Source organism: Candida theae (genome assembly GCF_024610275.1).
Source record: "Candida theae strain CBS 12239 chromosome Unknown scaffold18, whole genome shotgun sequence".
NCBI classification, from domain to species: domain Eukaryota; kingdom Fungi; phylum Ascomycota; class Pichiomycetes; order Serinales; family Debaryomycetaceae; genus Lodderomyces; species Lodderomyces theae.
This window is the reverse complement of record NW_026261479.1, coordinates 99,231-123,001: the sequence shown is the minus strand read 5'-3', so window position 1 is coordinate 123,001 and position 23,771 is coordinate 99,231. Positions and strand designations below refer to the sequence as shown.

Genomic DNA, 23,771 nt, shown 5'->3' with positions numbered 1-23,771 from the left:
GATGTTTGCCCACATCTAAATTACGTGATCTAGAGTTACGCTTCAATTGGTGAAAGCAGCTTACTGTACCGGGAGAGACCTGAACCACCAAAGAAGCAATATCCCAGTTGCTTTAGACTTGGGGCCCATGAGATTCTCTCCGCCCTCTGCCCTCCGCTCTACTCTCTACGTCAATCAGTCTTTGCCGAAGTTTCCCTTGAAGAAGAGTAATTCTAAACACAATAAAATTCTCTAAAGAAGAACACGTTAAACACAATGACCCTTTGCAAGCACACTATCGATGTCAACGGATTGTATACCTAAATCAAGCGAAGTCAATCACCACATCTAAAGTCGTGCACGAGTCCCAATAACTTGAACTTTTTTTTTTTTTTTTTTTTTTCAACTCTCATCAAATCTCATCACTACCAAACATCGACCACCATCAACACCAGCACCAACACCAACACCAACACCAATACTTACATCACACGGTAACCATGGACGACAATGACAGAGCCATTTCTCGTTTGTTTAGGACATTCAAAACGGTGAAAGAAATGGTCAAGGATAGAGTATGTGCCAAAAAGTTACCCTTTTCTTCTGTGTATCTACTAACATTTTCCTTTTCTTTCAGGGCTATTACATATCCCAAGAGGAGCTTGATATGAGCTTGGAACAGTTCCGTTCTATGGTATGCAGTCCCATGGGAGAGCCACAACGTAAACTCATGTGTTTCCAAGCCACACCCACCGCTGAGCTGTTAGAGAAGTTCCCCGATATGGGATCGCTTTGGGTTGAATTTTGTGACGAAGCCAGTGTTGGTATCAAAACAATGAGAAACTTCTGTATACACATAAGTGAAAAGAATTTCAGTGTTGGCATATTCATTTATCAAAATGGTATCACTCCAAGTGCCAACAAGTTGATTCCAACTGTGCAACCAGCAACAATTGAAACGTTTCAAGAAAATGATTTGATTGTGAATATAACCCATCATGAATTGGTTCCAAAACATATCAAGTTGAGCAGAGACGAGAAAAAGGAGTTGTTGGAGAGGTATAGATTGAAGGAATCGCAGTTGCCTCGTATTCAAAGAGAGGACCCAGTTGCTAGATATCTTGGGTTGAAAAGAGGTGAAGTTGTAAAAATTATCCGAAGATCGGAAACTTCTGGACGTTATGCATCATATAGAATCTGTTTGTAATCTTGCGCAAAGTACGCTATCTTGAACACCGGTCCACCAGGACACATCTGTAAAAGCAACCCCAGTTTTAGGTGAAACTTGTACACCTTTATCCCCGAGAAACACAGGAGCCACAGTTATGATAACACTATCAACAATATCTTCTCTGAGCAAGTCATTAATCACTCTGGCACCACCTTCAACCATGACTGATTTGATTCCCAATTCGTACAATTTGTCAAAAATCGTCCCCCAATTGTCTCCACCTAGTAACGACAACTTTATCGTACCATCTTTTTCCACCAGCTCATCAACAAGAATATACGGAGGTAAGCCATCACCAGCGTCACAAATCTTTTTCAAAGTTGATTCATTGTAATTCCATTTACCATGAGGATCAACCACTACCGGTCTAATTAAATTCCCACTACCATAACGGCAATTCAATTTAGGATCATCTGCCAATACCGTGCCGACACCAACAAGAATTGCATCGTGTTTGGATCGAAGATAGTGTGTCATTGTCTTTGTCTCCAAATGCGATAATTTGGTTTGGACGCCAGGCTGAGCGGCAATTCTCGAGTCAAGCGATTGTGCATACGTTAAGGTGACGAATGGTCGTCCATTGATTGGTATCGGGAGGTAAGGTTTAAGGAATGGCACAAGTGTTTCGGGTAGTGGAATCAAGGACATATCTGATTCAAATGTGATCTCTGTCTCTGTCTCTGTCTCTGTATTTCTTTTGCTATTTTTCTTTTCGCTCTTTTTCCAACTCGGCCTCCCGTATAATTTGTTGATCACGAAGAAAGCGTAACTTTTCACGTTCCTTCCAGTTTTCGTACTCCAAATGAGGGTCCAAGTCATCGGTATCATCAACTTCAAATTTTTCATCAGTGTCCTCTTTTGCGTCCTTCAGTTCCAATTGGGAGAGCAAGACTTGGCGCGATGAATTTGTAGCATTCTGGTTTTGTTTTTCTTGTTGTTTTTTCAGGATAAACACTGGTTTGGCAATTTCTTCTTCCTCTGAGGAAGATGATGTTTCAGAGGAGGAAGACTCGGACTGCGACATAGGATGGAAGAGGATAAACCAAAAACCGATCCATACAAAATCATGGCATTTTTTTTTTTTTTTTTTTTTTTTTCATATGCAGAAGAAAAGATTATGCGCGTAAATAGGAGACGCTCTCCAGTCTCCTATGTATGCAAAGCGTGTTACAAGGATACATACTTCATCAACCCAGCCATAAGCTGGCCTGTCCGATTCCATTCACCCCTATGCATCACTCTCATTGTATTCTAAAATCCCTTCCATATAGTACAACAAGCGTTTCATCTACACAGCCCCCTATTCTCTCCCCTTTCTCTCTCTTTCTCTCTCTCTCTCTCTCTCTCTCTCTCTGTCTCTCTCTATATATATATATTCTCCACTTTAAACGCGTACAAACAATAGCATCTTGGACTCATAATCATCATTACATACACGCAAGCAAAACTTTCTTCCAAAAACAAAACAAAAGAAAAAAAAAAAAAATAAAGAATTTTCCAACTCTGTTTCTTCTGCTCAAACTTTTACTTACAAAACCATGGCATTTACTTGGGATACACCATTTGGAGTCAAATTATGGCCCATCTTTAACGAAATCGTATCAACTGCATCGGGGGGATATTTTGTTCCTGGCGAGTTTCGTTTTGTACAGGGAGAGTTGCCTCTCTCAACCCTACACCCAGTCTTGTTAGCTATCGCCAGTTACTACATTGTGATTTTTGGCGGCAATTACTTATTCAAGAAGCTTCAAATCAAGCCATTTGTGCTAAATGGATTGTTTCAGATTCACAACTTGTTTTTGACCACTTTGTCCTTGACCTTGTTGACTTTGATGGTTGAACAATTGGTGCCCATGATTTACCATCATGGATTGTTTTATGCTATTTGTTCGCCAAAAGCATGGACTCAGGAATTGGTTTGCTTGTACTACTTGAATTACTTGACTAAGTTTGTTGAATTTATAGATACTGTGTTTTTGGTTGTCAAGCAAAAGAAGTTGACGTTTTTGCACACGTATCACCACGGTGCTACTGCGTTGTTGTGTTACACTCAGTTGATTGGTGATACTTCTATCTCATGGGTTCCAATCTCGTTGAACTTGGGGGTTCACGTCGTCATGTACTGGTACTATTTCCTTGCCGCTAGAGGAATCAGAGTTTGGTGGAAGGAATGGGTCACTCGTTTCCAAATTATTCAATTTGTGTTGGACTTGGGTTTTGTTTACTTTGCCACTTATCAAAAGCTTGTGATTCACTTTTTGCCAAATTACACCGACGTTCTCCCAGTTTGTGGTGATTGCGCTGGTCACTTGTACTCGGCCTACTCTGGTTGTGCTATTTTATCATCCTACTTGGTCTTGTTTATTGCCTTCTACATTGACGTTTACAAAAGAAAATCTTCAAAAAAGAGTAAAATTGTCAAAGCAGTTGATGGCGGTGTTGCTGCTCAAGTGAATGAATATGTATATGTCACTGGTAGAGAAGCTACTCCAGTCCCAGGTGAAAAGGTACGTTCAAGAAAAGCATAGACAATACATACATATATATGTATATATATATATATATATATAATAGACGAGAATACATTAGATGTCTTTATAAAATGGTATACCCTCTGCGGCTCCCTTCTTCTGAATAGCCAAACTGCTGGCGACAGTTGCAAAATTGACAGCTTGTTCAATACCATGTCCCAATGCCAAATTAGACACGAGTCCTCCGAAAAATGTATCACCGGCACCGGTTGTGTCAATCACAGTCTCCACCTTTTTGGATGGAACAAACGTAGGCTTTCCTTCACCATTGTAAAAAATGCTTCCCTTACTGCCCATGGTGATAACAACGGTCTTAATATTGCCTTGGTGTAACAACAATTGCAATTCCTCCGCCAAGACATTATACAGGGTCTGGGTGTTTCCCAAAAGATGCTTTGCAACATCTTGTGCCTCTCCTTCATTGACAATCAAAAGATCCACTTTGGACAATATGTCGCTGCGCATCAATTCAGGCTTGTACGGCGATGGATTGTACGCAATGTTGATATTGGGTTTATTGCCTTTCAACCAGGTTATACTCTTGGCGGTATCTGGATACTCATTCTGCAACACAACAAAAGAATCGTCCTTAAATATAGATGCGTACTCCTCATCACTCAATTTCAAATGTCCATTTGCTCCAGGAGTAATCAAAATACGATTTTCCCCATCCTCTTCAACAAGAATCACAGCCACTCCCGAAGAACCATCCACCGTTTTCAAGTTTGACACATCTACGCCAGCATCAACAAGGCACTGCCTTAGACTAGCACCGAATTGATCTGTTCCAATTCTGCCCACCATTCTCGTATTGACCTTACCTTCCGGTGATAATCTAGCAATGGCGATTGCTTCATTCAAACCTTTACCACCCATGTGTGTCTCAAACGCATTGGCTTGGTAGGTTTCCCCTCCACCCGGGACCTTATTGGTGAAGGTTACCAAGTCGTAGTTGAGAGAACCTATTACTGTAACTGTTGGAATCATTGTGGTACGCTATAAATAGACTCGAAATTTGCTTTTTTTTTTTTTTTTCACGGCGTGTGTTTGGTATAAGTACTTTTTGACAGCTTTTTGCGGCGAATTTAACTCCGCGGTCACTCCGCATGCAGGGGCGGATATTGTTTGAATTTCAAATGCCGCATTTGTTTGGTTCACAAGACGACAGGTGATTCCATTTGCTTGTACTTTATTACTTTGGAAAAGACAGCACTGTTCAGAGGGATCTCTATATGCATTATACTACACCTTACAAAGAAATGTTTAAACTCAAGCCAATTTTCCTTCTCTCTTCAATTTCATTCTTTGGGCAAATGTCAATGGAGCGGCTGGTTTAGCTTCTTGAGCGGCGGCTTGTGCTGCCATTTCGTCTCTTCTTCTCTGTAACTCTTCATCCTTCTCTCTTTGCTTTCTTAATTCTTCCTTCAATTTGGCATGTTCTGCAGCTTGAGCCTTTCTTGCAGCTTCTTCAGCTTGTGCCTTACGTTCTCTCTCCTTTCTAATCTTGAGCTCCTCAATACGTTGTCTCTTTACTTTTTCAATTCTTTCTTGCTTGGCTCTTTCGAATTTCTCATGAGCTTCTTGTCTCAATTTCTCCAATTTGGCAGCATTCTTAGCATCAAGATCAGCTTTGTATGAAGTGTAATCAGGCAACATACGTTGGAAACGCTCCTTCAAAGAAACGGCATTATCAAACTCCTTCTTTGCCTTGGCAATCTTTGCATTCTTTGCAGTCTCGTAGTTTTCAACTTCCAACGCTCTCTGCTTTTCAGCTTCGGCATCCAATAACTTGATTTCATATTGTCTATAAGCTCTCTCCAAGTAATCAGCCTTCTTGAAAGTAACTTTCAACTTCTCCTCCAATTCCTTTCTGTCCTTGTTCAATTGTTCAACCTGCATCATCTTCAACTTACTAGCATCCAAATCCTTCAAATTGTTCAAATCAACCTTAATAATACCCTTGGCATTAATCTCCTCAGCAAGCTTTCTCTTTTCATTTTCTTGAATCATTTCACGTTCCTTTTGCAACTTCTCCAATTTCTTACGCTCTTGCTCTTGCACCAATCTTTCTTGCTCAGCCTTTTGTTCCGCAGCAATTCTCTCCTGTTTCAATCTAGCTTGCAATTCTTCCTCCTCACGTCTACGCTTCTCAGCAGCAACCTTACGCTCTTCAATAATCTTGGACCTATCAGCAAGAGCTTGTTGTTCGCGAACCAAGTCAGTCATAGCACGATGCAAGGCAGCTTCTTGAGCGTGTTTACGACGAGTCTCGTATTCAGGGTCAATGATTTGAACCGATTCAGCAACAGTGGCAGCCAACTTGCTAATTTGAGTACGAACAATTTCGGCTGGAGATATTTGCAATTTACGAGTAGATGCATTAGTCACGTCTTCAAATGGACTCGACTTGAAAGAAGCCACGCCAGCTTCATCATCAATAATCAAGGAAAGTAAATCATTCTTGACAGCATTGACAATCAATTCCTCAACCTCCAACTCTGTTAATGAGTATTGCAAGCCTTCAAATACACCCAACGAAACCAAAAAGTCCAATTTGACAGTATCGTAAACCTGGGAGACTTGTTGGAAAATCTTAATCAAAATGACCTCGGTCAATGTCGGGATATACTTTTTGAATTCTTCATCTGACTCAATGGATTTGAAAATCTCAATAACTTCTTTCTTAACCGACAATGGTTGGAAATCATCCTTTTCCAACAAATCAAACAATTGTTTAACAGGACCATCAACATATTTGATAATGCCTCTTTGGACAATTGATCTAATCAAACCGTCTCTGGTGGGAACTTGAGTCAAATTCAACAATGAGGACAATTTAGAATTCTTTGCTCTGTGATCATCAGCATCTTGAATGGCGTTTTGAGAGATGGCCAATGTAGACAACACCAATATGGAAGCATATCTCTTCAATTCATCATCGGTGGCTTTCGGTGATTGAGAGTACAAGTTGAAAAACTTGTTCCAAGCAGCAGCATGGAATAACGTGTTGTCTGATACCGCAAAGATTCTCGCAAGATTTTCATAATAGTTAGTCATCATCGTTGGCTTTGGTGCCTTTTTCGAAGCAGTGATTAAACTATGCACGTCATCAACAGATCTGAATGACTCTTGCCACAATTCCAACTTGACAGCAATGTTCAATTGAGAAAACCTCTGCTCCAAATAACGCTGAACAGTTTCCGAGTCAGATAAATCAATAGCATTGTTGGATGAAGTCTTGACCTGAGTGGTGACTGTTTGCATATGAACTCTCAATAACTCGCACAATCTTCTAAATTCAGCTTTTCTTTTGAAATTTAAACAAAACTTGAAAGCTTGATTGACGATAGCGGAATAAGTAACTTCCAACTTGGAGTTGTTTCTCAAAATATCCAAACAGGCTCTGAAAGCTTCCCACAAGAATCTCAACCATGGAGTAACCAATTCTCTTTCAGTACGATCAGCAGTATCCGTGTTTGAAACGGCACTCAACAAGATAGATTCTGGAGTTTGAGCAGTTTCCAAATCATCCTCAGCAGTTTCTTCCTGATCGATTTTCACATCAGCCTTGGCTTGAGCTTCGTCTAATTTCCCTTCAGCTAAGGAAATGAATTTACGAACAATAGTTTGCACCGATTCCAAACCATGTTCAGACATTTGAATGTTTTTCTTGTACTGGTGCAAAGCATCCTTGGCTAATTTACCCTTTCTCAATTCAACAGCCAATTCAATGAGCAAGCTAGCAATAGGTTCCAAGTCCTCGACTTGTAAATAACGAATTCTTCTTGAAGTGATGAGCTCATACAAGGTGTCCAATGCAGCTTCCTTTTGCCCTACGGCAATCAAATCCTCGGCACGTTTTAACACATTTTCCGGACGGAAGTTGTGACTCTTGTGAGCTGGTGGCATGTTGGTAACGTGGATGGTTTTGGGGACTCCAATGCCTTTGAAAATTTTTTCTTAATGATCGATCTATGCAAAAACAGAAAAAAAAAAAAAAAAAAAAGAAGAAAAATCACCAAAAGGTCGTGTGAGATGGATCAATACTTTTTGAAGGGTTTATGCACCAAGTTGTAGTCAGTTTGGAACATGCGCTTGATAAGTTGATGTAGATCAAAGATTTCGGAGAAAATTCTCCTTCTTAGCTTAGGCTCGACAGTGATGCAGCACCACTGGAGTTTTGTTGCAGTCAAAGTCGTACAAAATGGGGTACCAGTTTCAATCGCAGCGACACTCTAGATGCCATTTCATGAGATAGGGCAGTGTATGTTCTTAGAATTAACACTACCTCTCTGTTACCTACTTCGGGAATTAGAGTGGGCACTGAGAACGAGGCGGGGGGGGGGTGCGGGCGGGCGCATTGGGAATCGACCTTACTCTATCAGTTGATATTGGAGAAGACCTTACGCGTAGACTTCCAGCCCATTCATAAGTATGAGTTGTCTTTTCTAATGTCCTTTGCATTTCCACTTAAAGACATTGTGTAGAGCCCCTTCACTCTTTAAAAAGTCGAATCGCGATTGCAAAGGATTTGATGTCATGCGCCACAAGAGATATGTTACAATTGCTGCCTGCGTGCACAGCAATCGTACTTTGTGTAATCCATGGGGTATGTGTATATAAAGGAGGACCAAATTACCCCCTATACACTCAAGATGTAAAGAACGCTCTCCTCTTCACTCGTAAAACAAATTACAACTTCGCAATGTTTCGCCAATCAGTTATTAGATCAATTAGACCAATTGCACACAGACCAGTTGTCATCTCAAGAAACTACGGTATCGTCGATGCTGCTACCCAAGCTGTGTTTGGAAAGAAAGGTTTAGAAGAAAAGAAGCGCAAGGAAGGCGAATTGGAAAACAAAGCTCAAGATATCAACTTGGACGGTGGAAGAAAAGCCGCCAGCAAATTGGATGATGCACAGGATGCAGCTCAAGATGCTAAAGAAACTGCCAAATCAAACCTCGAAGACGCCAAAGATGGTGCACAATCTACATTTCAAAGTGCCGCTGAAACCGTCAAGTCTGCTGCTGATACCGTCAACAAAAAGACTGGCAAAGTCTTAGCTGACACCATTGACAGTGCTCAAAAGACTGTTAACCCGTCTGATCTTGCAGACAAGGCTAAATCAGCCGCTGATTCAGTAAACAAGAAGACGGGAGAAGTTCTCGCTGATGGAGTCGAAGTTGGAGAGAAAGTTCTTGGCAACACCAAGGAAGTTGCTGAAACAGCAAACAAAAAGACTGGCAATGTGCTTGCTGACGGTGTTGAAAAGGGAGAAGAATTGGCAAACAAGGCCAAGGAGACTGTGGATGATGTCACTGACGGTGCAAACAAGCATCAAGCTAGAAAAGAGGTCAAGGAGAATACCAAGGGTTACGAAAATTTGCAGCACAAGGGCAGCAATGTCGAGCGCGAGCAACAACGTCCAGATGATGGTGTGTAATTTTCGGTATGTAGTATTCGTACACACTATACGGAAGAAAAACCTTATATGTTCTATGGGGCTGGAAATTGTTGTTCCATTTCCGTTACCGATTTAGCTAAATTATCCTTGCTTATCAATATGATGCTTAATTTGGGATCAATTCCATAATCAGTAAATACTCTTCTTGAATCCGTCTCCTGTTGATTCTTGTTCTTGTAATCAAATACACCTTTGTAAGTAGCATTCGCTTCCAAAATTTGGTCCTCCAAATGGAAATAATCAAATTCGGCTGGCTTTTGGTCCCCGGTTTTCCTCTTTTTGCCCTTATTTGTAACGTCATCATCATCAACATCATCCTTCTCTACCGCATCAACCAATTGGTAAACTTTGGAAATAATCAAAAAGTAATCGAAATTGAATCGTTCATTTGCATTGTCTGCTTTTTGCATTTCTTCCAGTAGCATCTTGTACATGGGTGGCACTACTTCAATTGGCATATTTATCAATCGTTCACTCACAATCAATCCAACTTTAGGTGATGATGTTGAGCTCCCACTCGTATTTGGCTGTAACAACTTCTTCAACGTGACGTTGAACTCTAGTTTGTTTCTTGTTTGCTTCAAAACATACTCAACCAATTGCTTAACACTGGGTTGAGTCAAATTGTTGGATATACTGAAAACACTCAAGAGTGCATACGGATCGCTTTCTTGTCCTTCAGTCTTGATCGTAGTACCCACTCCGTTCTTGGCCAATATCAAATCGGCAATCCCACTTGTGTCAAACTCACCGTGATCATCGCCGAATAGTTGACGTAGGAAATTCTTCAATGCATGGAAATCGACATCAGGATTCAAATCGAAAAAATCAAAGTCGACATTGACAGTTTCTTGCATGTCAACATCACGGTCCCCACCATTTCCTTGATGGCCCAACTCGTTGTCAGATTCATCAGTTGAGCTGACGTCTATGTCAGAATCCGATTCAATTTGTCTCTTGCTCATAATATTGGCAGCACTTTTGTCAGTAAAAGAATGAATGAGCTCTCAACTTTTTTTTTCTTTTTGGGCGGTTTTTTTTTTTTTTTTTTTGGATCCTTTGCGATGATCATTGCAAGATATGTCGCTAGTGCAAGGGTACTCAAGTTCCGAAGAAGGGGAAGAAGAAGAAGAAGAAGAAAAGAATGTGAAGGAAGTGGAGGTAAAGAGATTGGGAGATGAAGTTGACCAACCACACAAACGGCAAAAGACACAATCGTCCACATTTCAAGCAATTCCATACGATGCAGCCAAATTTGAAGCCAATATCCAACAAGCAAAACTCAAAGAGGCCAAAGCCAGAGCAAAAGAACTTAAACAACGACGCAAAAAGAATGGAGGCGATCCATGGGCACCGATTCACTCAGAGCAGACGCAAGTGTATCAACCAAGTGAGCCAGCACAGATAGTTAACGAAGAGGATTCTGACGAAAAAGAAGCAGAGTTCAACGACAAATTCAAACCGACTTCAGAGTTTGTTGGTTCGAGTGAATTCGACTACCAGGGGAGATCTTATATGCACATACCCAACAGTCTTGTAAAGAAAGTACCAGGCGACCAAGAATGTTTTGTCCCCAAACTGGTTATTCACACGTTTTCAAAAGCACACCCCAAGGGAGTCAACAAGCTACAATTTTTCCCCCAATCCGGCCACCTTCTCTTGTCGTGCGGGAACGATGGATTGATCAAATTGTGGTCAGTGTACGACTCATTCGAACTACTACGCAACTACAAGGGCCACAAATTGGCAGTAAAGGATGTATGTTTCAACTCCACCGGGTCGCACTTTCTCAGTTGTGGGTATGACAAATTGGTTCGATTATGGAATACCGAGACCGGTGAGGTGATAAAGACAATTGAAACATCATCAGTGCCCAATGTCGTTCGATTCAACCCCAACAATGAATCCGAATTCATTATCGGTTTACAAAACCACAAAATCGAGCACTTTAGCCTAACCGCGATCCATAACCCCATACAAGTGTACGACCACCACATTGGCGCCATAAATGACATACTAGCAACTCCGGAAACGTTCATATCTACATCGGATGATAAATCCATCCGGGTATGGAAATGGCAAATCAACATCCCAATCAAAGTCATTTCGGACCCATCACAATTCTCAACGCCATCAATCAAGAAACATCCCACGGCAAACTACATTGCTTTACAAAGCATGGATAACTGTGTCAAGGTGATTCATTCTACAGGTAAGTACAAATGGAACAAGAACAAGGTGTTTAAGGGCCATCAGAGTGCGGGGTACGGCATTGAGGTTGGGTTCTCACCCGATGGGAAAATTGTAATGAGTGGAGATTCACAAGGTTATGCAGTGTTTTGGGATTGGCAAAGTAAGAAGATTGTCAATAAGTGGAAATTAAGCACGGCGCCGATCAAATGTATCGTTTTCCATCCGTTGGAAACTAGTAAAGTTGCCGTAGCTGGTACTAGTGGCGATATATACTACTGCGATTGAGAGTCAATAATATTAATAATAAATCTATATCTATTAGGATTCTAAGTGATTGTACATTTTTCCTTCTTGTAAGCGTCTCTTCGCCGTTTTGACCTATGCAATAACCCATGACTGTGGTTCTGGGAAATGGTGTTAGTGGTAGAGTTGGCAATGCTGTTTGTGTTGTTGTTGTTGTTGCTGTCTTTACTACTACTTCGCAAAGTTTGCGGAAAAGTCAGTTTTGATTCATCCAATTTAGGAAACTCGGTCTCTTCAATTGGCTCAGTTACGGCTGCTTTAACTCTTGGACTCTTTTTTCTCCTCCATATGGACCCAGTACCGCTTTTCTCCAACTTTGATACTTGTTTGTCGGCAGTGGGGATTTCCAATGAGCTGTTCTTCTCCAGAATGGAGTGACTGTTTGTGTTTGCGTTTGCGTTTGCGTTTGTGTTTGCGTTTGCGTTTGTGTTTGTGTTTGCGTTTGCGTATGTGTTTGTGTTTGCGTTTGCATCAACCGAGCCAGAATCAGCGGATGATGGCTCGCTCTTTTCTGGAATGTGGCCCAGTGACGTTTTAGCCAAATGTATATTGCTTATATTCGACGTCATACTCCACTGACTATTACGTCTAAACTGAGGACTGAAATTGACCGACGACGCTCCATCCAAAACCGTAACTTCTTCCTTGTAGTAATTCTTATTTTCATCGGGGATAAACCAAAAATACCGATTACGAATATCGACAAAGTCAGGATCTAATGGTGAAATGGGAGACACAACAGTATTAGTAGAAGAGGCCCTGACTTTTGGAATGGTTAACTGCTGTTTTTCAATTGACAGTTGTTTTTCGCCACCTTCGCTGCTGCCATTGGTTGATGCAATTGGTGATAGGGTTGGACCTTGTTGACTTGTTGGTTTCACTGAATCATCCCAATATTTTGGTTTGCATCCACTTTGCGGTACAATGTCACTCTTCATTGACGAAACAGAACTTGGGTCATTAGTCGACACCAATCGATAAAACAACATATACGGCCATTCCGATGTGAACACGTCTCTAAAAGTATGCTCCACCACCCTCAGATTTTTCTTCATATCATCATATAAAAGCCATTTTGACGCGTAAGCTTCTTCTTCAGTTTGACTCGTCGCTTCAATGTTTCTCCTCACTGCTGATACAAAATGACCCAGCTCTATGGTTTTGCCTCGATGACATATAGCACTTTCAAGGATCAATCTGAATGAAGAAACTGGTCCGTCAACATCATCAGCAACAAAATCAGGAAGATCAATAAAGGGGGGAATGATTATTCGCTTGTGGGACTTCGTACCTGACGAATCTCCAGTGTGCAAATGATACCTCTTGAGACAAATTGGTAGTATGGGACGTCTATTGGCAAAATCCCTCGATGATTTCGCTGTGCTTTCGAAATTATCGGTCAATATGTTATCATCAGTGTAAAATGGCAACAATCGTAAAAACATCCATGCTGGAAGATTCACTTCGTTGGTCTTTTTGGCGTCTTTTTTATCATTGTCGCTTGTTGACCAAAGAGATAAAGTGGATGATCTAGTACGGACTGCGACTCTAGCACCATCGTTTTTCCTGGCGCTATCTGACCGGTCTCGTAACTTGACTTTGTCGTCAATGTTTTCAACTTCCTCAACAAAATGCTTGCTTGTGTCGTGATTTGAAAGTTGAGCTGGTGCATTTTCAGGTATTTCGTTGAATGTGACTGTGCTTGTGACGGGCACTTGGGATAAAGATGCACGTCTTTCCAACTCACGCTTGACACTGATGGAGTTGTTGAAGTAGTGTTCCAAACATTCTTCCAACAATATTGAATCATCCATATCCGATCCACTCAGGTTCAAACTCGACACGGACTGACTGAGATGTTCAGGATCGGAGGCATCTACCGACTCTTTCTTTACTCCATCCTCCTCTTCATCAGGTATACTGACGAAAAGTATTCTCTCTTTGGAAAGTTTCTGATCATCCTGTTTATTAAATTTACCTCCATGTTTGATATCAACTTTAAAAGTCAACAATGGCATATTCAACACCTCAGTGAGAAATTCAAACAATGTTGCTGCATCCTGTTGTTTATGACTCAAAGCCTCTTCAAACCCTAATTTCATCAATCCTTCACATATTCTCGCCGTGAGATCAGTTGTAATGAGATATCCCAGGCGTAGCAATGACACATAGACTCTCAACAATGCAGATAATTGTGCAACTAGAGGATCGCTTTGATTAGGAATAAACAAGATTGGCTCAAAACTATCTAAATTAGCAAACATTGCAAATAACAACGCATCCATATAACACAACACATTGTCCCAGTTTTCTGCACCAACATAGGTCAAAGTGTGGCCCAATTTATCGATTCTAGAATTTGTCAAGAACCAACCTTCGGTACTTAGTTGAAACATGCGGAGAATATAGAATGTCTTGTTCAAATCTCCACCAGTTAGTGGTGACTTGAGTAGAGCAATGATTTCCAAGTGACCAGGGACTGGTAACTGCATGTGATTGAAAAACAGCTGTATGCTGACGACTTCCGATGATTTCTCAGTATACTTTGTGATGTTGTAAGGGGTGTGTTTGATTGCTGTTTCTCTGTCATTCCTGAGATAGCTCTCTATGTACCATTGCCAGTATGAGTCTTTAAAAATTGGCTGAATTGCATTTGGATCATGGCTATGGTGTGAATTTCGGGAAAACTGTTTTAGATTAAACATAGTTGTAGTTGGTGGTGGTTGGTGGTGGTTGGTGGTGGTTGTTGTGGTTGTGAGTTTAGTTGATGATGATGCTAGTAATATGCCAAGAATGAATGCAGGTGCGATAACAAGAAAATATTGCAATTGGTGGTGGTGTAAATATGTGATATCGGATTGCGTGAAGCCAGATCTTGCATATCACTGCAGTTAGTTACTTAGTTAGTTAGTGCTATAAAAAAAAAATTTATTTGGTTACATTTTTTGTCTTTCTTTGTGTGTGGCGTGTGTGTGTGTGTGCGTGTAAGAGATAACAAAATTTTGTATGGCGAGATTTTTAACACGTGTGAGACAGTGAATGTAAAGCTGATGATCACTGCAGTCCATCCGATAGAACCCTGTGTTGCATGACCAAAGTCATTGAGCCATACAGTTTCAGTTCTTATACATTTTTGCCCTGGAGATTAGTATTTGACTACTGCCGTGTCTCCTTTATGTTTGTCTCTATGCGACTTCGCTTGGCTTCCCCGCCCTCAGGCACACACGCACACACACAGAGAGAGAGAGAGACCAAAAAAATTTTTCGGCCCAACAAAAGGGTGACACATAGACACACACATATATAAAAATTGTACAAAGAGGAATTTGCTAAAGAGACACAATTTCACAAGTAGGATGCAATCTAAGCTAAGCTTGGTTGATGGTTGATAGTCGTATTTAACATAACGGAGAGCCCTATCTAGAGTAGCTACAAGAGTATCCATAGAATACTATTAATGACCACCCCCCCCGATCTTCACTCTTACATGGCCAAATTCACTAAAATCGATAGCTTCTAGCAGTTTCCAATAAAAAAAATATTACATCACTCCATACCTCAAATTGCAAACCAATTTATATCGCACTATCCTTACCCGTAATATCCAATGCTCTCATCTTTGACAAAACATGATCAATCTTATCATCCAATTTCCCCTCTGCATAATCCTGTTTTGTCTGTGCATCCATCTTCAGTTGCAATTTATGTAAAGTTTGATAATTCTCATTGAAAAACCGCAATTGAATCTTGACAAAACTTTCAAAACTCGGGTCAAAAAATGCAATTCTCATATTCACCAATTTAGGTAATTCATCTTTTAATTTCTCATTGATATCAACATATTTCAGCTCAGTATCCACCAATTCATCACTCAACTCCTTAAACCTGGATTCATAATCGGAATATTCAGTTTGTGGAGTATCTATCAATTTCTTCACCTTGTTGCGCATTGCATCGTAATCGAGTAGTTTATGATGTCTTTTTTTGATGGCGTCATTGACCTCGACGTAATACGAGTTAAATCGAGCTATGGGGTTAAGTACAGTTTGATTATAAGGGTGTTCCAAGTCGTTGATCACTTGCGTATTCAATTGTTTCAAATCATGGAAATATTCACCTGACAAGTTCTTGAACAAGTCCAATTCAGCTCCAGTTAATGAGTTTTCAAAATGATGTGGCATTGATGATTCTTGCCCATAGAAGGAATCTAGCAACTCAGCAATGTTTAGTTGCGATTTAGTCAACATTTTCAAGCTTTCCAAGTATGTTCGTAGTTTCTTTTGTAATGCAATCAGATTTGATTCCATGACTCTGAATCGTTTCTCTTCATACTCAAATTCTGTATCCACGGTTTGGTCAATTTGACCAGCTTTAAGCATCACTTGTGTGCCAGCACGATTTATGGCTTTTTTCAAACCTAGCCACGACATTGGAATTGAGTTGGAAGGGATGCAATGGAAAGAGAGAGAGGAAGAAAGTGTGTGTGTGTGTGTGTGTGTGTGTGTGTGTGTGTGTGCGTGTGTGTGGGATCTTGCTTGTTGAGAAGAATGAACCGAGTGATCCGGTGGGAGTTGTGTTTGCTAGCGCTGAAAGAAGTGAAGGAAGAAGGGACACCAGCTTTGAAGCAGTTGCGGATGTTGATGTAGTGCTGATCAAAGTATATGATATATGTGTAATAAAAGTTATGTGTGTAAGAAAGGTGTATCAGAATAGTAGCATAACAACGCACAGTATTAAAAAAAACCCCCATAGAGTTGGAGCTCACTCATTTTACAATTTTGCTTTTTTTTTTTTTTTCTCTCGTTTTTTTAAGTCATTGTGCTTTCGGAGTTAACTGCGTAAAAATAAGAAAAAAATATATACATATATATATTCCCGAATTCCGAAAAAGGCGTATCCGTTTCCATCAATTGTACGTAACTTGTTGTTGCTGATGGTTTCCTCAAATTCACACACAGTTGTATTATAGATGGTGCCAGCTTTTGCTTTCATATATGAGCTTCGTTCTGATTGTCTAACTTGTGCTCTATAAATATATATATATATATATAGATTGAGTCAAGTGAGTGAATGGGCAAACAAAACATAGCACAAACGGTAGCCGCAAAACATGCGGTTATGAGGGTTGATTTTGTAACAACTACACCTTCACCCGATGCTACTAAGATCTGTTGCTGATACTTTGTTGACGAGACTGTAAAATTCTCTGACCTTCGTCAACATGCAGAACTACTCTTCTATCATCAACATACGAAAATCGTATGGAATGGTAGTGTCTACATTGAAGAATATTTAACAGGTTTTTTAACCATGCAACTGTGTAGTTAAGTAAGCTTATTGGAGTACAAGTATTAGTTCTAAAGTACAACAAAACTAGTGAAACAATAGATGTATAGTTGCTGTCTTTAACCCAAAAGGGAAGTCAATGTACTTGTTAGTTAGTTAATTAGTTACTAAAAAAAAAATTAAAAGACACTTTATAAATTCTATTGTTTTATTTTTTATTTTTTATTTTTTATTTTTTATTTTTTATTTTTTATTTTTTGTTTTTTTCTTGGATCTAGGATTCTACCTCTATTGTTTTATGTATATTGTTGTACAAAGATCGAATGATTTTCACCACTAACGTTATCACCGCATTTCCTTTCTAGTAGGAGGTCTCGTCTAATGGAGAGTTGATATTTCAATCGACTATGTTGATAGGTAGCCGGTCAATCTTGAAGACGAAGATACAGTGAATGATGTTTGTTGGGCAATGTATCTGTGTGGCGGGTTTTTAGTACCTCTTACTCTCTTAATTGCCATCTCTCTACAGTATTGTTTTTCTGAAAAGCCCCAAGAGTGTAGGAGTAATGTCAACTGGAATCACTGTAACAGATGTAACAACGCCACAGCAAGACAAGAAGAATTGTCGTTTAAGGATACCACGAGTAAACTCCTCCCTATCTCTATATCTCTCTCTCTCTCTCTCTGTCTCTCGCCACAAACGAAATTCATTTATTATTACATGACATCATACACTCATAAACTTTGATACACACTTGAACCCTAATCTTGTTATGACTTACAACATGTTGTGTAGGGTAGCTAGTGTAGGTGATATTAGCATATTAACTTCTGCTTATACATCTAGTTCGAACATGTAATATATACGTGGAGATATCTCATCAAACAATGTATCCTCCCTCTCCCTCTCTCTCCCTCTTTGACCCAAAAAGCCAAAAGAAAAAAATAATAAAAAAAAAATAAAATTCACAAACAAAACTGACTCCCTGAACCAACACTTTATTCTTATTTCAACAACAACTGCTAGTACTACTACCTTCCAGTTAAGAGGTTTATATTCGCTTATTTATTCAACTCATTAATCAGTCAAACAGGTACACCCACTCCCACTACAATTGCACGCTATTTGCATTGGATCCTCTTCTCGAGAAACACAACGTCTTTCCTTAGTTTTTTTTTTTTTTTGCACTCCCAACTCACTACTGCTGCTACTGCTACTACTACTGCTGCTGCTTTTCACCGTTTTATTTTCACGTATCCTGTAGTCAACAATGGGAAACAACGCATCGACAAATGGTCAAATGGGAAATAGGCCCCTGTTGAACCCTACCAGATCAGCAAGTACTAGAAAGTCCGCAGCTGCTTCCTCTTCTTCGACATCACATCAAGACCAGGTGAGAAAATCGTCTGCAAGCAACAACCAAAATAACTCACTTGACGAAGAATTCAGTGATTTGATTTTGCACCAAGTAGTGAAGCAACCAGACCTGGGTTTATCCAACACCAACAACGTGTCCACAACACAGCTGCTGTCCGCTGTACCTGCAACAACAACAACAAAACAGCTGCATTCAAATTACAACCACTTTTCAAACGATTTAATTGAGGACGAATATAATGAGTTGAATGATGGTTTAGTTGAAGAGTCAACTTCTTTATCGAGAAACATCTTACCTGATAACCACTTTTTTGGCACCAATCGGCCCACCAAAAGTGGAAGCCCCCAATCCAGTGACAATATGGACTTAGATGAGCCATTTGCACAAGATTCGGATGATGTACAGGAGTATGAACACCAACTTTCGCAAACACCAACTCCAGACTTGTCGAAGGTGGATTTCACAAAGATAACTAACCATGCACTGCAACAATTGAAGAAGCTGCTGCCTCTGGATCGAGAAGATGAAATTTCTACTCCTCCTTTTCGTCCGCCCCCAGCAACAAGAATGTTGTCTGCAGCGTCGGTGGCTAGAAATGCCCATTCGCCTTCGCCAAATCTCGAACAACAACAACATCAACATCAGCAGCAGCAGCAGCAACAAACAAGCACGCAAACAAACCAACAACATCACAATAAGCTGTATATAAACAACAACCAACATTTGCACCAACAAGGTCGCACCAAGCAAACCAAAAGTAATAATCACCATGAAAACATTCTTATCCCGATAGAAATCAAATGGGTAAACACAAACAAGGAACAGATCAACAAGATTTCCATCATTGGGTCGTTTTCCAACTGGAGAGACGTAATCAGGTTATCGCCTCTGGTGAACCATTCGGGGGAATTTGTCACTACAATCAATCTTCCTTTGGGTGTGCATAAATTGTTGTACATTATCAACAACGAATATAGGGTGAGTGACCAATTACCAACGGCTACTGATCAAGAAGGTATATTTTTCAACTGGTTTGAAGTTATTGATGATACGCACTTGTTCAATCACTCACTCAATCAAGCAAATCATGTTGGTGCTAGTACTGACTATGATGCTAATATAATTTCCAATCTGGATACAAGCGACGCATATAATAAAAGTCAGCAACAGCAGTCACTATCTCATGACCTGTCTACGAGCTCTACTCCAAGATTGGCAGGACGGTATGAAGTTGAAAAAATTCAGGAGAAAGCGAATGATTTATTGCACAAGATGTCCAAGGAATCCAGTTCCCAATATGAGCATTTGGAATATGTGGAGGATGTGAATGATACTATGGTAGATGAAGGAGATGCCGAATTACAAGCTAAGCAGGAACAACAGCAGCATCTGGCAAATTACCCATACTCAAATACACATCAACAACAACATCAAAACAATCACTCGCGACCAAATTCTCGTAATCAATCCCATTCAGAACAGTTTCTCCCTTACGAGCTTTCGAAATCAAACTCATTCATCAAACCAGAGAAAAAGATTCACTACTCGAGTGAGATTCCCGAGATGTTTGTCAACTACGACTATTTCAAATCGAAACCAGCAGATTATGAATTACCTGAACCTCCACAATTACCACCACATCTAAACAATGTGTTGTTGAATAAGATTTCGCAACAACCAGGAGGAAGCGACAATTCATCTTCGAATTTGATTCCATCGCCTTCCTCGGTGCCACCTGCACAAGCAAACAACCCCAATCTCACGCAACAGCCACATGGTGTGCAGGGGTATTCCTCATCAGCTTCGGCATCATCGTCAGCTCATTATAGTCACAAGCGACCACCTTTGCGTAGAGCAGATAGCTCGTACTATGCTTCGAATAAGGAGGCGTATCATTTATCCATTCCCAACCATGTCATATTGAACCATTTGATGACAACTTCGATCAAAAATGAAGTTCTTACTGTCGCTTGTATTACTAGGTATCTGGGTAAGTTCGTTACTCAAATCATGCACTCCCCAGCTGATACCTGAGGGTAAGAATGAAAGGAAAGGGAGCTAGTGGCGAAAGGAAAAATAAGTATCTATTTTCCGTGCTTGTTGTTGTTATATAGTTGACGCTAGACGAAATTGCGAGAGTGATAAAGTATAGTTTTACGGTTTGAGTTTTGGCGTGATTTAATATATTTGTTTAAAATAACATAGGTAAAATTACTTTTACTCTTTTAGCTATATTAACTAGACATTAAAATACAACATAATCTCGTAGCTTCATAAACTCGTAGCCTCGTAAACTCATAAACTTGGATTTATAGCTTCATAGCTTCAAACCTCAATAGCAACACAAATCATCACACAATTAGCCCCATCGCCATATCACTTCTGCCTGCCCTTTTGAATTCGACGCTCCCTCCTCAACCGTGTCTGCATCATACTGTAACTGCCCCTCCTCACAATCACTTCTAACTTGAAAGGATCAATTTCGGGATAGAAAACTGAACTATATGAATACAACTCCTCAATCAAACACTTGCGCTTCTCCTTCCCAGTATCGCGGATCCACGTTTGCAACCCCAATTTGAAATCACAATAATTGCCAAAAATCTCCAATATGGCACCCTCAATGAATTTCGTCAATTCAATGTCGTATTGGTCCAAATCTAAAATCTTTGATAATTCATAAATGTTGAGTCGTGAGTAGTACCGATCGTTTTTTGTCTCGCTTAGTAGACTGGTGGTGGTGATGGTGGTGGTTGGGAGCGGAGCCAGTGGTTCCAATCGGAATAGACCAAGACCGCCACTCGCGGGCCGATTGGGACAATGCGGTTTGCGCCTCATCTTGTCAATTGAGTAATTGCTGCGTTGATTTTTGGGGAGTTGGTAATGATCCATGGCTTTCAATTCGGATAGTGGTCTGAATCGAGTGTACTTCAAGGCATTAAAGTCCTTGGAGAATGGGACAGGAAGGATCTTGGGACCAATGTCGTAAATCTCTGAGCTTGTTGGTGATGTGCATCTAGGTGCTACCGCACGTTTGGTGAAGCTGGAACGTCTTGTTGAGGCTGATGATGCTGGCGGTGAAATTTTAACGAATTTGCCCGTGACGTGGTTGTGGTGATGGTGGTGATGGTGGTGGTAGTGGCTCTGTTGCTGCTGTTGAACGAAAGTAACGAAGTCTTGTCTACGTTCAACAAAGGTGAAGATTATCGGTGAAACCATATTGTGTACGTCGTACGATGGAACATAGGCAAATTTCCCCAACGACGTTTGCTCAGTTGCACCAGACCCAAACTCCGCCTCTTTATCATCTTCATCCTCCTCCTCCTTCTCCACTTGTTGTCTTGTCAGCGAAAACGACGACCACCGTGAATGGTGACGGGCTTTGGCATTGGCAATCGGAGACGACGGAATCGTAGCCGACTGCTGATCACAGCCCCTCAGCGGTGTCGGAGTCCCCTCAGTGTCATTTCTTCTCAAGCTTGTAATCGCAGCATAACTAAGGGAGCTGTTTGAAATCACCGAGTTATCGTCATAATACTGACTTTGGTACCGATGATGTACAATTTGTGAATTGGGCAATAGTCCATAACACGGCAACAAGTTCAAGGATTCCCTTAACTCGTCCAATTTGGACGAATTGCTCTGCAGGTAGTAAGGGAATTCATTGTTGCCCAAATGGGTACATGAAGTTTCATCATATCCCGCATCTGCGCTTACACCGCCACCACCACTGCCGCCACCACCATCTCCACCATCTCCTCCAAGTTTGTATAAATTTTCTCGTGTTTGCAACACTGATTCTCCGTTTGAGGAACTAAGGACAAAACTGTTTGCGAAAAGGGGCGAGCTAGCAATGGTTGCGAAATTTGTAGGATAGGAAAATTTACCACCAAATTTGTCAGCAACAACATTAGGTTGCGCATCAACAGAAACAGTTTTTCTAATCGCATAAGGTGTAGTGTTCTTGCCGTTGCAATTACTATTGACTAAAAGTGGGTTCAAAAAGCTTGACCTATCTGAATCCAACGGGAACACATCCACGTGAGAAGGCAAGGGCGAATGTGCAACCATTCCTGGGACCAATGAGGCACTTAATGCTTGAGTGCTTATAGAGGTTGAGTGTGGCATTGTGGATACATTCGACTGTGGTAGTGGTAGTGGTAGTGGTAGAGGTAGAGGTAGTGGTGGTGGTGGTGGTGGCTGATGTGCTGATGTGGCTCCCACAACGGGTACATCCCTCGGTTGCTGCTCATAGCTTTTTTCAAAAATGGGCTGATCAAGATAGTATGTCAATTGGTTATACAATGCCTCGATCCGTAAAAAGGGATCCTGTTCAGTGTTGATATAAGTCTGTATATCTTCAGTACTGAAATACTGAAGCACATCATTAGCAGAAATGCCATTGAAATCCAAGAGGTTTTGATTTTCTAGTAAGTTGGCTACTGATCCACCAAAGCTGGTCTCTTGATTGTTCTCTGGTATGATTGAAATATCAATTGCGTTTGCTTTTTCAGTTGATACTGGACGTTGATCGGAAGTTTGTGACAGACTCATTGTGTTTTGTCTTTACAATATTTGCCCCAAACTGATTCAGTCTTTGAAGACTGAATCTTTCAGAAGGATAATGTCTCAAAAAGAGTCAATCAAGTATCCGTGGTGTAGCGTTTTGGATGGATTGAATATGTAGATGGATTGTAAAATAACAGTGACCAAGTTGAGTGTAGTCCTCTTGGTGAACTTTCAGCGGTTAGGAAAATAAGCAGGAGGAACAAAATATATAGACAGTTACAAGCGCAATCCAAGGTGTCTATAGATTATTCAGTGATTAAATCTCTGAAGGAGCGTTTCGGATGTTACTAGAAGTAAGGTCGTGTTGTTTAGATGTATATTTATCCTGTGTGGTTTCTTTTTGAATGGATGGTACACACACAGATATAGATACATATATACATATATACATACATGCAATGCACAGTGTGTACTATAAGCACTAACCCCCTTCCCTCTTTAGTTCTAAAAAAATAATAAAAGAAATAAAAAACAAAAAAAAGAAATTTCCCAAGTAGAAAAAGATTATTGAAACCCCCCTTTCCTCTCCTCTCCTCGTCGTTCAAATATAGAGGTGTCTTGTATATTCTCCTGTTGACTGCGTGGCTCTTAACTGTCTTCCGCCGCATTCTCTCTCTCTCTCTTACTTCTCGTCAAGAAGATACATCTATAGCTAGTACAGCATTTAGGTGAGTGGCTAAAAGAGTCGTTCTAATGGATCAACGCCATGATTCCAAACTATATGTTTAGATTGTGTCGTACTAACTAGTTGTACAGAAATATAATGCAAGAGTGGCAAATACCAGGCAATTGGTCTCACAAGTCCACATTCCACTATATCAGTCATAATACAT

General features: G+C 40.5%; 13 protein-coding genes across 13 annotated transcripts; 5 read left to right on the top strand and 8 right to left on the bottom strand. All coding sequences in view use genetic code 12, as the record gives it.

Annotated features, from left to right (window-relative positions):
• Positions 1-479: 479 nt before the first annotated feature.
• On the top strand, positions 480-1,186 carry KGF57_004607 (DNA-directed RNA polymerase core subunit; the record flags this gene model as incomplete). The annotated part of the gene is made up of 2 exons (XM_051754135.1): positions 480-554; positions 617-1,186. 2 exons carry the CDS (start codon positions 480-482, stop codon positions 1,184-1,186), a joined length of 645 nt encoding a protein of 214 aa, XP_051606939.1.
• A 16-nt stretch (positions 1,187-1,202) lies between these two features.
• KGF57_004606 (2,5-diamino-6-(ribosylamino)-4(3H)-pyrimidinone 5'-phosphate reductase) lies at positions 1,203-1,858 on the bottom strand (the record flags this gene model as incomplete). The annotated part of the gene is made up of 2 exons (XM_051754134.1): positions 1,203-1,206; positions 1,290-1,858. The coding sequence occupies 2 exons, from the start codon at positions 1,856-1,858 to the stop codon at positions 1,203-1,205; spliced, it is 573 nt and encodes a 190-aa protein (XP_051606938.1).
• A 52-nt stretch (positions 1,859-1,910) lies between these two features.
• KGF57_004605 (uncharacterized protein) lies at positions 1,911-2,234 on the bottom strand (the record flags this gene model as incomplete). Its single annotated transcript, XM_051754133.1, has 1 exon — positions 1,911-2,234. One exon carries the CDS (start codon positions 2,232-2,234, stop codon positions 1,911-1,913), a length of 324 nt encoding a protein of 107 aa, XP_051606937.1.
• Positions 2,235-2,748: 514 nt separating this feature from the next.
• FEN1 (fatty acid elongase) lies at positions 2,749-3,738 on the top strand (the record flags this gene model as incomplete). Its single annotated transcript, XM_051754132.1, has 1 exon — positions 2,749-3,738. One exon carries the CDS (start codon positions 2,749-2,751, stop codon positions 3,736-3,738), a length of 990 nt encoding a protein of 329 aa, XP_051606936.1.
• A 57-nt stretch (positions 3,739-3,795) lies between these two features.
• RBK1 (putative ribokinase) lies at positions 3,796-4,728 on the bottom strand (the record flags this gene model as incomplete). The annotated part of the gene is made up of 1 exon (XM_051754131.1): positions 3,796-4,728. The coding sequence occupies one exon, from the start codon at positions 4,726-4,728 to the stop codon at positions 3,796-3,798; it is 933 nt and encodes a 310-aa protein (XP_051606935.1).
• A 282-nt stretch (positions 4,729-5,010) lies between these two features.
• Positions 5,011-7,650, bottom strand: RPG1A (translation initiation factor eIF3 subunit a; the record flags this gene model as incomplete). The annotated part of the gene is made up of 1 exon (XM_051754130.1): positions 5,011-7,650. One exon carries the CDS (start codon positions 7,648-7,650, stop codon positions 5,011-5,013), a length of 2,640 nt encoding a protein of 879 aa, XP_051606934.1.
• Positions 7,651-8,446: 796 nt separating this feature from the next.
• KGF57_004601 (uncharacterized protein) lies at positions 8,447-9,187 on the top strand (the record flags this gene model as incomplete). Its single annotated transcript, XM_051754129.1, has 1 exon — positions 8,447-9,187. One exon carries the CDS (start codon positions 8,447-8,449, stop codon positions 9,185-9,187), a length of 741 nt encoding a protein of 246 aa, XP_051606933.1.
• A 53-nt stretch (positions 9,188-9,240) lies between these two features.
• KGF57_004600 (protein-transporting protein) lies at positions 9,241-10,173 on the bottom strand (the record flags this gene model as incomplete). Its single annotated transcript, XM_051754128.1, has 1 exon — positions 9,241-10,173. One exon carries the CDS (start codon positions 10,171-10,173, stop codon positions 9,241-9,243), a length of 933 nt encoding a protein of 310 aa, XP_051606932.1.
• Positions 10,174-10,288: 115 nt separating this feature from the next.
• On the top strand, positions 10,289-11,686 carry KGF57_004599 (uncharacterized protein; the record flags this gene model as incomplete). Its single annotated transcript, XM_051754127.1, has 1 exon — positions 10,289-11,686. The coding sequence occupies one exon, from the start codon at positions 10,289-10,291 to the stop codon at positions 11,684-11,686; it is 1,398 nt and encodes a 465-aa protein (XP_051606931.1).
• A 41-nt stretch (positions 11,687-11,727) lies between these two features.
• On the bottom strand, positions 11,728-14,196 carry KGF57_004598 (uncharacterized protein; the record flags this gene model as incomplete). The annotated part of the gene is made up of 1 exon (XM_051754126.1): positions 11,728-14,196. The coding sequence occupies one exon, from the start codon at positions 14,194-14,196 to the stop codon at positions 11,728-11,730; it is 2,469 nt and encodes an 822-aa protein (XP_051606930.1).
• A 1,083-nt stretch (positions 14,197-15,279) lies between these two features.
• Positions 15,280-16,134, bottom strand: RVS162 (Rvs162p; the record flags this gene model as incomplete). The annotated part of the gene is made up of 1 exon (XM_051754123.1): positions 15,280-16,134. One exon carries the CDS (start codon positions 16,132-16,134, stop codon positions 15,280-15,282), a length of 855 nt encoding a protein of 284 aa, XP_051606929.1.
• Positions 16,135-18,261: 2,127 nt separating this feature from the next.
• Positions 18,262-20,403, top strand: KIS2 (Kis2p; the record flags this gene model as incomplete). Its single annotated transcript, XM_051754122.1, has 1 exon — positions 18,262-20,403. One exon carries the CDS (start codon positions 18,262-18,264, stop codon positions 20,401-20,403), a length of 2,142 nt encoding a protein of 713 aa, XP_051606928.1.
• A 342-nt stretch (positions 20,404-20,745) lies between these two features.
• On the bottom strand, positions 20,746-22,923 carry KGF57_004595 (uncharacterized protein; the record flags this gene model as incomplete). Its single annotated transcript, XM_051754121.1, has 1 exon — positions 20,746-22,923. One exon carries the CDS (start codon positions 22,921-22,923, stop codon positions 20,746-20,748), a length of 2,178 nt encoding a protein of 725 aa, XP_051606927.1.
• Positions 22,924-23,771: the final 848 nt, after the last annotated feature.